This window comes from Propithecus coquereli, unplaced genomic scaffold (assembly GCF_000956105.1).
Source record: "Propithecus coquereli isolate 6110/MARCELLA unplaced genomic scaffold, Pcoq_1.0 Scaffold124, whole genome shotgun sequence".
NCBI classification, from domain to species: domain Eukaryota; kingdom Metazoa; phylum Chordata; class Mammalia; order Primates; family Indriidae; genus Propithecus; species Propithecus coquereli.
This window is the reverse complement of record NW_012136525.1, coordinates 2830786-2843258: the sequence shown is the minus strand read 5'-3', so window position 1 is coordinate 2843258 and position 12473 is coordinate 2830786. Positions and strand designations below refer to the sequence as shown.

Genomic DNA, 12473 nt, shown 5'->3' with positions numbered 1-12473 from the left:
AGTTCGTCTCCCCTCAAACCCTGTCCCCATCTCCTCTCAGGGCTACAACTTCAGCTCACCCTACAAGGAGGGATTCTGGAGATACAATTTGGTGGGGGTCCCCTTTTCGTCATGGAGGCCCCACACAGGTAATAGGTAGGCAGCCACCCTCATGGCGTGATGCAAAAGTGTCATAAAGCCCTACTGGCCCCCAGATACTTCCCCCACCTGTGCCCAATATCTGAGATTCCGTCCCCTCAAGCCGCTCCCGAGCCACGTTCTATCAGAGCTCTTAGGGGCATCAGAGACCATTCGTCCAATCCCCTTATATAGATGCATTCTTTGGGTTAAGGCAGTGCCCTTGAAGACCCCATCACATACACCTTAGCTAGCTGGCAAGGATGACAACGGGAACACATCTGTGCCAGTGAGCCATTAGCCAGTTTAATCAGATTAGCTCATTGTCATCTGCAGAGGGCCCGGTCTAGGGGATGAGGGTGGGGGGGTTGAGGTTTAATTAGGAGTTAGAAAAGGAGGAAACAGTCCCCAGAGGGCCCCTCTTGGGAGGACCAGGGCTCAGCATGACAGTGGGGGCCTAAACGGGGAGTGGGGAGACACAACCTCTGTGAGATGCCCCAGAGTGGGCCTTGAAGCTTCAGAGGTGCACGCAGGGGTGTGCCAGGCATGCTGGCTGCCTCTTTCAGTTCAGTCTGCAAAGGTCTGTCTGCCTGAGGCAGCTCCTTCTGGCTTTTTACTCTATTCAGAAAGGTTTTCCAGGGCTGCCACCCACCCTCCTCCGCATCCCACCCAGGTCCCCCAGTTTCCACAGGAGGGGTGCTGCCCCCTGCACACCTGTGCAGTCAGCCCTACTTGGACACCCCCATACCTGTGCTCCCCGCCGCTGTGCCACTTCCCCAAGCCGGCTTCCACTGCCTGTTCTGTCCGGGCTTGGCTGGGCTGGTAGGAACTGCTCCTGGGTCAGGTGGGGACACACCCACCTCCGCAGATCTCAGCACATCCCTCCCTGCTCCTTGTACTCACCCTACCCCACACGGGCCAAGGAGAGGGAGAAGAGGAAGCATTGCCCTCAGAGGCCTTTGCAGACTGGCCAAAGAAGAAACTCCAGCAGCTGAGAACTTAATCCAGTCCCGACTCTTGCCAACTAATAACTCCCCCCACCCAGCGCTCACACGCTCCCACAGTTTCCGGGAACTGTCACGGGCACACCCACCTGCCGGTGCCAGATGACTAACCCACCAGCCTCCCATCATCCTCTTCAGTTGCCGCTGGGTGTCTGTCTTCCTCTCCTGGGTCTGCAAGGTGCTTTGGCCCCTGCCACTCAGGGCTGGCACCTCGCCCTGCCCAGGGTCCCTTTGCGTGCTGGCGTTGTGCCAGGCCCTGCCACCCTGCCCAGCACACACAGCCCCTCCATCACAGCACTCGCCAGGCTGCACGGTTCCCCTTTGCCGGAGTCCGTTTCCCCTCAGCCCCTTGGCTCTGTATGCACAGGCTGAGCACAGGGCTGGGCATGTTGTCCATGAACAAAAACAAGTTCCGGTTTTGGGGTGGTAGGTGAAAAAGGCATTATGGTGAAATGAGTTTGGAAAATACTAGGTTAAACAAGTTCCTCTGTTACAGAACTTTGCAGAGCCTTTAACATGCGCCGGAACGATAGGCCACGTGCTGATAAAGCAGTGGGTGAAGGTGCACGGAGATGTGTTATACTATTCTATTTTGTGCGTGTTTGAACTTTTCCACAATAAACCATGTTTTCAAACTGCTGTTAATTACCATGACCCTACAGCAGGAGGGAGGACTCTACTGTGTCCCCAAAACACACTTCGGAAGATTTCAAATTATTAAAGGCCAATGCTGGAGTCACACCTCAATGTATGTTATCAAGATGCAACCAGTTCAACATTCAGATCATCTGGCAAATTCCTGTAGTCAAATCAAGGGTTTTCCTGAGCTCCAGACTGTAGTTTCTGGTTTCCTCCCTCCCGATGAAGTGCAAAGTATGTCGTATTCTACAGGTTTGGTCTCCCTGGACAAGATCTCAGTCAGGCTCTGGCCTTTATCCTATGGAGAGGCAATCCTACACCCCCATCTGACGGGGCCCAGGGCTTCAGAAACAAAGACACACATGTCCTCCTGGCCCACATCATCCAAGACCCCAGCCATGACCTTCTTCAATCCACTTCCCTCAGTTTTTGGGTTTTTTTTTTTTTTTTGAGATATGGTCTTACTGTTGCCCAGGCTGGAGTGCAGTGGCACGAACATAGCTCACTGCAGCCTTGAACTCCTGGGCTCAAGTGATCCTCCCACCTCAGACTCCTGCGTAGCTGGGACTACAGATGCATACCACCATGCCCAGCTAATTTTTAGTTTCTGTGTTTTTTTTCGTAGGGACAGAGTCTCACTATGTTGCCCAGGCTGGTCTCAAATTCCTGGCCACAGGCCATCCTCCCGTCTCGGCCCACAGGGCTGGGATTACAGGTGGGAGCCACCATGCCCGGCCTGACCTCCCTGAGTTCTTAGTTCTTCTGCTTCTCCTGGCAGACTGTCGCTTCCCAGAGCACCATTGCCATTCGGTTCTCTCACCTGCATATGGATCCGTACAACCAGAGGGTGGGGGTTGATCCCATGGGGCAGGGTGGCAGAGCTGAGGATGGGAATCATAACTAAAATAGGCCACGCAGGCTTAAAATAAACACTTTATATAAAGACATCCTTTAAGAAGGTGCGGCTCCCAGGATGGCCCTCTATGGGACTGTTGCCCCCACCCAAGGACAACATGAGTAGGGGCCAGGTCAGAGACCTCTGGGCGCAGCCTGGGAGCAGACTGACAGCTAGGATCTGAAAGCGTGGAGAATGTGGGGCAGGGGTGGGGACAGAATGGACCCCGGCTCATCCGAATTGGCCTAGAGTCAAGGTGCTGAACTCCTGGCTCCAGCGAAGCACGATGTCCTCACTTTTGCCAGAGCTCAACACACTGTAAGTCTCGTTCTGCAGACATCTCATGCGGGACACCTACACGGGGATTCAGTGCATAGTGTGTGTCACGGAGCCAGGCACCAGGAGTGGGGAGGTGGGAGGTGTCAGAAGCTCCACAAGAGCCCAAGGTGGGCAGGCAGGGGCCCTGGGCAGCAGAGGGAAGGAGGAAGCTCAGATGTCACCAAGCAGCCCAGCCCCCTTCCTTCAGAAACGGGGAGGCTAAGGCTGAGAGCAGGAAGAGCCTCATCCCAGGCTGCTTGGCGAGTAAGAACAGGAAGCAAGACCGAGACCTCAGTGTCCACTCCCAGCCCAGCCGAGGGCTCTTCAGGGTGCTCTCAGGGCCTTCCCCTCCTATCTGTGGCGCACCGCCCCCCCCGCCTGCCCGGGAGGGCCTTGCTGGGCCTGGAGGAGTGGAGGAGAGGATGCTGATGGAGGCCTGTGCCCCAGAGACGCAGGTAGAGAAGTGCTCTCCTCATCCCAGCTGCCGCCCGGGGGCTCAGAATACACCAACCCCCGTGACTGATGGAGAGGCTGGCGGGGGAAGAAGGGGGCAGCGTGGGGGGCTCACCTTCCGATTTCGGTTCCTCATCAGACACTGCTGGCTTTTGAAGGAACAGTAGTTCGGGTACTGGATATAGTCTGTGTCACAAATCTAAGCCAGGAGCCAGGGAGGGGGAGGAGAGGGTATCAGAAGCTTCATAAGACACCAGCGCTCCAGAGAGTATCTGCGAGGGCAGAACCGGCGCCAGGGGCATGGCCCTGAGCACCAGGCCCGCCACACCCGTGTGCTCCCTCACCTCTGCCCTTCTCCCACCTCCAGGCGCAGGCTGCTGGGAAGAAGCCAGGAGCCTGGGAGAATGAGAAGAGGCTGCCCTGCCGCTCAGCTTGCTGGGAAAGAGACTGTGGAACGGGAGCAGACGGGGGATGGTTAAGGGTCCAGAACATGGGAGGGGACCCAGTTAGTGGTCCAACGGCAAGGATCCTTCTGGCGACGGCAAGTGAGGGAGAGGGTAGAAGAATCTCTAATATGAGACAGGGGTGAATCACTTCCCTCTTTGTACTTTCTTCCCCGTCTATAAATCCAGCGGGCAGCTGAGCTGATCTCTGAGACCTCTTCCGGGTCTAGAGGTCCAGGGACAAGAGCTGGACACAGGCCCCTCAGCTCAGCTCCCAGCCCTCTTCTTTCTTTTTGTCTCACTCTGTTGCCCAGGCTGGGGTGCAGGGCCTCATCATAGCTCACTGCAACCTCAAACTCCTGGGCTCCAGCGATCCTCCTTCCTCAGCTTCCCGAGTAGCTGGGACTACAGGTGTGCATCACCACACCTGGCTAATTCTTCTATTTTTTGTAGAGACGGAGTCTCACTATGTTGCTCAGGCGGGTCTTGAACTCCTGGCCTCAAGCGGTCCTCCCACAATGCTGGATTACAGGTGTGAGCCACCACGCCCAGCCTCTCAGCCCTTTCTTAAGCAGCCCCTACTTTTCTTTGCCCTAGTTTTCCCTGCTAACCCACAGAAGGGAGAGGCCTGACTCTCAGCAACTACAGATCACCCCACAGACGAGGTGACTTTGGGGAGAGGGGGCACCCAGTTCATTTCATTGAGCGGGGAAAGTACTGGGAGAGCTGGGGAAGGAGCCCTTCAGACTGAGGCAGGCGAGTAACGGATCACAGGGATGGGGAACACTTGGCACATCACCTCGTCTTTTACTGCAGAGATAAATCTAGCTTCGGTCCAGAGGGGGAAGTCACTGACCAAAGCCACTCAACAAGTGTGAGACAGAGTAGCAAATGTGCGAAGCCACGCTTGGTCATCTCTGCTCTGTGATGACGGGCAGCTCTCCGAGAGATGCTTTGAAGACAACACAGGATGGAGCACATGGCTCCCCACATCTCTTGCCTGAGTCACTACGTTCCTTAAAAGATAAACGACACTAGGCCCTGCCTCTTCCTATGCAAATGATCACATGTGATGGGGTTAGTGATTACGTCTCTGTAATCTATCACGAGGTGTACTCTTGTGCCAAAGCTTGGATGCGATTTTGCAGGTACCGAAGTGCCACCACCTATACGTGAGTGGTGGGCTGGAATACCGGGCCGGAGCAGTCTGATACAACCTCTCTAAAGGTGTTCTCTCGGGATGTAGCCCTCAGTAAAACTTCTGAATAAAATTAACTTTACTTCTTTAAAAGCTTGATTTTTTTTCTTCAGTCAACACAAGTAACTGCCAGAGCTGGGACCAGAACCTCTGTCTCCTGCCTCCCATCCCCTGCCTTCCAGTCCCGCGCTTTCTCCCCACTCCGCGTTCCCATTGCTTTGCCAGATGTGATCCCATTCTGTGTGTGGGGGGGGGGTGCGACGGTCTGTCGGAGACAGGCAGGGGGTTCAGCAAGGACAGGCGCCCCCTTCCACCTCCTAGGGCCACCTAAAGCAAGGCACGGGGAGGGCCTGGGGTGGCGGTGGCAGGGCCAAGCCCGCGGAAAGGCTCTGACCTTGGTGGGGAAATCTCCGTCCTGGAAGCTAAGGAACTCGGTCTGGAGCCAGCCAGAGACCCGATCGTCTTCACAGCCCTTCGTGGCAAGCCGGGCGCACCAGAAGTCCATGCGGAGCCCACCGTACAAATCCAGCCCGTAAAAGCGGCCCATTTCCATGTGCCCTACCTGTGGCACAGGAGACGGGGGAAGTGCACACCCGCCCCCCACGGGCCTCCCAGTTCTGCCTCCTCACCGCAGGCCGTGCAGCCCGTACCTGGGTGCCGATGGACAGGCTCTGGGAGGTGAGCAAGGGGCTGACAAAAGGCGTCCTGTGGGAGTTGTCGCACGGCTGCCGCTGCAGGTTGGCCTCGGAGCGGCACTGCTCCAGCTTCAGGGAGCAGAAGTCGCAGAGGGCGCAGGTAGATGTGTGTCGCCGCCCAAGGTTGTCACAGACCTGAGGCAGGATTGCGGGTGAGGCTGAGACTCCGAGGCCTGCCCTCTCCCACGCCTCAGCTCTCCAGAGCGGGCCTGGCAGGACGTCTTCGCATTAAGCCTCTTCCGAAAGCTTCTCTGGCTTTTCCCTCCGCCTCCCTCCCGAAGGGTTCCTCAAAGACCTTGCCTGGCTCTCTGTTCCTTCGCCCTCTTCCTGGATGATTTATCTACTCCTAGGTCATTGTCATCTATCTGCAGGTGACACCCAAATCTTTATCGCCATCTCTGGTCTCTTTTCTGAGCTCCAAATCCTCATTCTCAACTGCCTGACAGAAAATACACCGCTGGGTGACCCACAATCACCCCTAACTTAGCCTCCCTGAAAAGAAGTCATAACCCTCCCCCTTCTCAATCTCTGCCAGTGATAATGCTAATATTTACAAAGAGGTAACATAGGGCTGGCTCCATGGCTATAAATGCTGTCATCTCATTTAGCCTTCACACGAACCCCATAATAGCATAGATACTAACAATATCCCCATTTACTGACGAGGACACTGAGGCCAGTGAGGTTGAGTAAGTTGCTCAAAGCCACATGCCTAACAGATGGTGACACCGGGACACGGATCCAGGTCCTTGTAACTCTAAAACTGACGCTCTACCCAAGCACCTGGGTTCGAAAGCGCCAAGCTCTTGGAAGATATTCTTCAGAGTGGAGTCTCCGCCTCCGTGCTGGACTCTGCCCTGACGGAGCTTCCTCAGCACTAGCTGGAGGAGCGTGCTAAGCAGCATCTTCAGTCAATGCTGCCTGCTGTCACAGTGCGTGAAATTTCCTTTTTTTTCACCCAGGCTGGAGTGCAGCAGTGGCATGATCACTGCTGTAACCTCCAACTCCTGGGTTCAGGTGATCCTCCTGTCTTGGCCTCCTGAATAGCTGGGTCTACAGGTGTGCACAACCACGCCCAGCTAACTTGTTGTAGAGATGGGGTCTTGCTATGTTGCCCAGGCTGGTTTTGAACTCCCGGCCTCAAGTGATCCTCCTGCCTTTCTCAAAGTGCCTGCGTGAGATCTCTTACCTACCCTTGCTTGTTCCTCCCAGCAGCACATAAGGGGGGCATTATCATGTCCCTGACCAAAAATCTCTAGTGACTTCCTCTGTCCTATCAAATTAAATATAAATGCTTGAGACTTCCATTCAAGATTTTCACATTTTGACCCTATCTCTTTGACTCTGTCCTCTGCTGGTCTGCTCGAGGTAAAATGGACTCCTTACTATCCCCGTATCCAAGCCATAAAATCCAGGGGGCTCTCTCCATGACCCCTGAACTTCTTACACCTTTTTACAAACCTTTTCCCCGGCCCTTCCCCCCTTCTTTTCTTACCATTCTTTTTTCGGGTTTACCCCCTCATGGGCTCTGGGCCCCTTAAGGGCAGAAACAGTATGCTCATTCTTAGTGCCTCATGAAATTTCTGCTCCTCTCTGCCTCAGAGCCTTTGCACATATTATTCCTTCTACCAGAAGCCTTCTACCAGGCCCCTTCTTTTGCCTAGCTAGCTTCCTTTTTCTTCAGGTCTCAGTTTAAACATCAGTTCCTCTCACAAGCATTCTCTAATCCTCCCAAACGCGGAGAGTTGTCCCCCCACCCCATCTGCCCTCTCTGTGCTTTGTGTTTATCCGTTACATGCCGATCCCATCACAGTGTCCTGCATATTTCCTTGTCTCTCTACCCCACTGGATTCCAAGAGGACAGAGGACTGGACCTACTGTATGCACTACTAACATCTCAAATACCCAGTAAAGGGTTGGTGCCCCCCAAATCAGTATTTGTTGAACAAATGGGCGAATGGATGGCATATGAGCTCTCAACAAATGTTTGCTACATTGCATTATTTGAAAGTTCGTAGTATGTTTTCCTGAGAATAGACTTGCTGGGTGTTGAGGATACACTGAGACAGGGATCTCTTTATGGATTCCCTGGAATGGATTCTATGAAAGGAGGAGAGCTGCGCCTAAGGCAAAGCTAGGTACTGAAGACGGTGAACGGATCAAAGGGTGACTCAAAGCCTGACAACTCAGAGAGGAAAACAATGAATTCCAGACTGGACTGGATTCCAGACTAGGTCTTGAGCCTTCCTCCTTTAAAGTGGGCCGGAGATACCTTCCAAAGAAGAAAGTTCCATGGAGAGACTCTCTCCAACTATGCCTCATGTTTTCCCTGCCCACCCCCCAGAGGATGCCCAGTGGCACGTATCCATCAAACAGTACGGCAGGCATACCGACTTCCCGAAACCAAGGATCTCCTCCTCCATGTACTTCCAGGCCTTGGCGGTGGGGGTGATGATGCAGGTGTTCTCCACAATTGAATAGCACAGCACCAGCAAGGCCTCCGTGTGGGGCAGCTGCAGGAGGCTGCAAGAAGACAGCACTGACTGTGGGGATGGGCCGGCCAGCCAGCTGGGCAGAAAGCCATGCCTACTCTCTTCCCTCCCCTTAGCATCTGGTCTTGGTCACACACATACAGCATGCTCAGCGTGGGGCCTTAGAAGCCTTTGGACCAATTGCTTCCTTTTACAAATGAGGAACTGGGGTCCAGAAAGGAGAAATGACTTTGTCAAGGCTGCGGTACTAATAAGGGCAGAGACAAGATCAGAACCCACGCCTGATGGCTCCACGGACAGGGCTCACTCCACTACATCGCACAGTGATGAGCATGTCGGGCAGCACTTCAGGCCAGTGACGGGCACAGAGTGGCTCAGGCAGACAGTTGCTAGCTGTGCCGGAAGCCCCAGCAGGTCTGCGCAGGTCTGCAGGCTGAAGCTGGGAGAGTGGGCTTCTCATTCCCAAAGACAGCCACAGGGAGGGCAGGGCCGGTGAGGGAGTCAGAACTTCCTCTACCTGCCAGGGTTTTGATTTCTCCAGTAGGGTTCCTCATCGTATATTTCATTCATTTCATCCATTTCCTGCGCTGATCGGATGAGCTCCTGGATGTTCTCCATCATCATGGGAGTAGACTCCACTTCTCGTACCCGGGGAGTGAAAGAGGAAGGGTTAGAAGATTCAGATTGGAACTTGGGCTCTGCATCTGTCTGCACCGCAGACATCGCCTCCTCTGCAGACAGGCCCTCCTCTGTCCCCTGTCCTTCTTCCTGCTTTCCCTCCTCCTCCTGCTCCTCCTCTTGCTCTTCTTGTTCCTGCCCCTCCTCCTGCTTATGTTCTTGCGGCTGCTCCTGCTTGTGCTCCACTCCTTGGTCCTGCTTGCGATCTGTGACTTGCTCCTGGCCTCCCAGGGACAAGGAGGATTGCAGGAGCTCCTCCACGTTGTTGTTAAGCCGCTCAGGCCAGGGTGGGAAGACCTGTCGTTCTGTGACTGCAGCAGGGTTTGGGAGGGATGGAGAAAGAAAAGGGAAAGAGATGATCGGGCTTTTGGCCTGTGAGAGTCTGTTCACAGAGGGACACACGCATAAACACAAAGGCAGAAGAAAGCAGACCAAATGACACTTATACACATGGTTAAGGAGAAAAAACACAGAAAATATAAATATTAAAATAAAAGGGCATTCCCATGGCAATTGTGGTGTTGGTCACATGTGTCACCTGCCCACCTCCCTGGCAAGTGCTCCTCTTGCCTAACTCCCACCTGGAATACCACCTTTTGTCCCTTTCCCGTAGGAAACACCAAGTGTTCTGAGTAGCTAGCAACTAATTCTTGCTAAAGCGAAAATGTCAGTTATAAAAGTCCCAGAAGCCATCCAATGCAGGAATGTCTTTGGAGCTAGGAAAAATGGATTCAGGGCAGAATTATAAATCATGGCGGAAGAGATTCTGGTCCAGGAGGGCCCTAACATGTATTAATAAAAAAGCAGACTCTTGGCTGGTTGCTGTGGCTCAATCCTGTAATCCCAGCACTTTGGGAGGTTGAGGAGGGAGAATCATTTGAGGCTAGGAGTTTGAGACAGCCAGGGTAACGTAGTGAGACCTCATCTCTACAAAATATTAAAAAATTAGCTGGGCATGTTGGTGCACACCTGTGGTCCCAGCTACTCAGGAGGCCAAGGCAGGAGGATTGCTTGAGCCCAGGAGTTCAAGGCTGCAATGAGCTATGATGATGCCACTGCACTCTAGCCTGGGTGACGGAGCGAGACCCCGTCTCAAAAACACAAAAAATGAACTCTCCCTTCCATAAATGGCTATTAGTGCCCCCTTCCCACCCACATGCTTCCCATTTCCCTACCATGGATGCCTTACATCCTGGGCTCTGGGAATCATGGAAGGAGTAGCTGGTGGTCTCCCAGGCACTGTGAGGGTCTCACCTGTGAAGCGGGGTGAGATGGGGGAGGTCATCGTGGTGGGCGAGACTTCGGCAAGAGCTTCCACCTCCTTGAGAGTGTTAGGTGAGAGAATAGAGACTGGCTGGGAGCACCGGACCCTCTGCAGGGAGAGAAGGAAAATGGGGACACCTTTCCCAAAGGGAGATTCAGCTCCTGCTGATTCCTCAGCCGCTTCTCCAGCATGTCTCATCTCTCACAGTCCTGGGCAGGGATAAAGGGACATGTTCCTTGCTGGGACCCTCTAGACCTGAGGCAGGGTCCCTCTCTGGAAGACAAAACTCTGTCTGGCGCCACGGCACTCACTCTAGCCTGGGCAATACAGTGAGACTCTGTCTCAAAAAAAAAAAAAAAAAAACTCTGTCTCAAAAAAAAAAAAAAAAAAAACTCTGTCTGGGCCACACCCCTGCCATCACTCTTTTGCATTGGACTTGGAAATTACTGACCTGTTAGGATAAATGGAAGGGCTTGTCTCTTTGCCTCTTCCCATCCCTCATCCCTACTTTTCTTGCAGTAGCAGGATTGTAATCCGAATGCCCAAGGTGAGACTGTATTCCTATAAATTTGGGTAAATGACTGGCAAACGGCAGGGAAGGAGGATCTAAGGATGGCCCTCCTGGAGCTCTTCCTCGACTCCCCACTGCCACTGCCTCTGCCTTGGCCCTGGGACACCAGATCCAACCTTCGGCCTGGGCCTCACCTTGGCATAGTAGACGTGGTTGGAGCAACGATACTGAGTAAACTGGCAGAAGGACTCAAACCAGGAGGCATAAGGAAGGTCGGAGCAGACAGCACCTGAGGAAGGGTGGGGTGGAGAAGATGAGCACACAAGGAGAACTGGGGAGGGGCAGTGGCTCCTTGGTATCCCCAGCGGAGAACATGGGCTCAGGGTGAGGTGCCTGCATATGCTTCCGTGTCTCACATGAGCACAGGGCTTTTGCCCTGAGGTTTGGGTGCGCAACCTGGGTGCCTCAGTTTCCCCACTAGTCTGGCCCTCACCGTCGGGCACCAAGCCATGGTTTTCATATTGATCCAGCTGGACGAGGGTGGGGTTCCTGCAGCCGTGGGTTGCCCGGAGGCGGCAGGTAGTCTCGGCCTTCCAGGTTGGGGTCAGCAGTGCGAAGAAGCGTTCGTACTCGGTGGGAGAGAGAGGGCTGCCTGGAGTGGAGGCCGAAGTCGAATCCTGGGCCGGGGCAGGCGTCAGAGGCAGGAGTAGCACTGCAGAGCGGACGAACAGACGGATGGATGGACTGCGCCCCCAAACCCGCTCTGGGTCCTAGCAAATTAGGGACTGGGGGTCCTCAGCGAGTTACCCGTGCTGACCAGGTGACGGGACTGTAGCGGGGGAGGCAAAGGCCTGACCCCAGGCGAGCGATCAGGGAGGATCTCAGAAGCTAGGGAGCAGACCCAAGGCGGCCACCAAGAGAAAGCGGCTCAGAAATGGTAAAAGGGCTCTCGGGAGGCGGAGGACCGAGCTGGGAGAGGCAGAGTCTGTTTGGACAGGTGGGAACCTCTCACCCTTCAGGACCGAGAGAATGAAGCCCGCGGCTAGCTTCCTCATGGCCCCAGAAGATCCGCCCGCCTCTCTAAGATAAAAGCGGCCTCTAACCGGCCAAGCAGGGAGCCGCGAGGGCGCGGGCTAGCTGGCGGGGCGGAGGCAGAAGGTGCGGCGGGGACGTCACAAACAGCCCGGGGGCCCGGGGCGCCCGCGGGGCGGGGCTCGGAAACTGACGCGGGCTCTGCGGCCGACCCCGCGCCGGCCGACCCCGCGCCGGCCGACCCCGCGCCGCCGCACGGGCCTCGCGCGCCCTGCGCTCGCCGGGACACGGATGGCAAAGGGCGCCGCTCCTTGCGCGTCTTCAGCGGAGCAGGCCGTGTTGCTCGTTACGTGTTTACCTTAGTTAATTGCCACAGTAATCCCACAAGGTGGATAACAGATGAGGAAACTGGGTCTTAGGGAAGCAATTTGCCCCACAGGCAGTAAGACGTAGATGTGAGCACAGGCAGAGTTCTGGGGCAGGGCAGGCAGAGACGGAATGTACAAAACAAAGTTAAGGCTTATCTGGGTAGGAACTCGAGAGGACACTTCCATGCAAGAAACGGGCCAAAGAGGAAAACAAGAGCAGGGTTCAGATGAGGGAGACCTGGGGGTAGGGTGGCTCAGTGGTCTAATGATATGGTTTCATAGGGGGAGGTGAGGAAGACAATCCATTCAAGTATGGGAGGAAAATTCTTGTTTTTGTATCTGTTTCATGTTTAAAATAAGAAATCA

General features: G+C 54.6%; 1 protein-coding gene across 2 annotated transcripts; it reads right to left on the bottom strand.

The window, feature by feature from the left end:
• Positions 1–2682: 2682 nt before the first annotated feature.
• ACRBP (acrosin binding protein) lies at positions 2683–11819 on the bottom strand. Of its 2 annotated transcripts, none has more exons than XM_012637895.1 (10): positions 11720–11819; positions 11201–11419; positions 10902–10996; positions 10187–10304; positions 8772–9243; positions 8153–8285; positions 5718–5897; positions 5462–5629; positions 3542–3625; positions 2683–3009 (listed from the first exon to the last, which is right to left on the bottom strand). In XM_012637895.1, exons 1-10 carry the CDS (start codon positions 11760–11762, stop codon positions 2887–2889), a joined length of 1635 nt encoding a protein of 544 aa, XP_012493349.1. In that variant the 5' UTR covers positions 11763–11819; the 3' UTR covers positions 2683–2886. The 2 variants fall into 2 exon arrangements, with proteins under 2 accessions (XP_012493349.1, XP_012493350.1); XM_012637896.1 differs by having other exon boundaries at positions 2765–3009; positions 8772–9144; positions 11720–11801.
• Between the last annotated feature and the right edge of the window lie 654 nt (positions 11820–12473).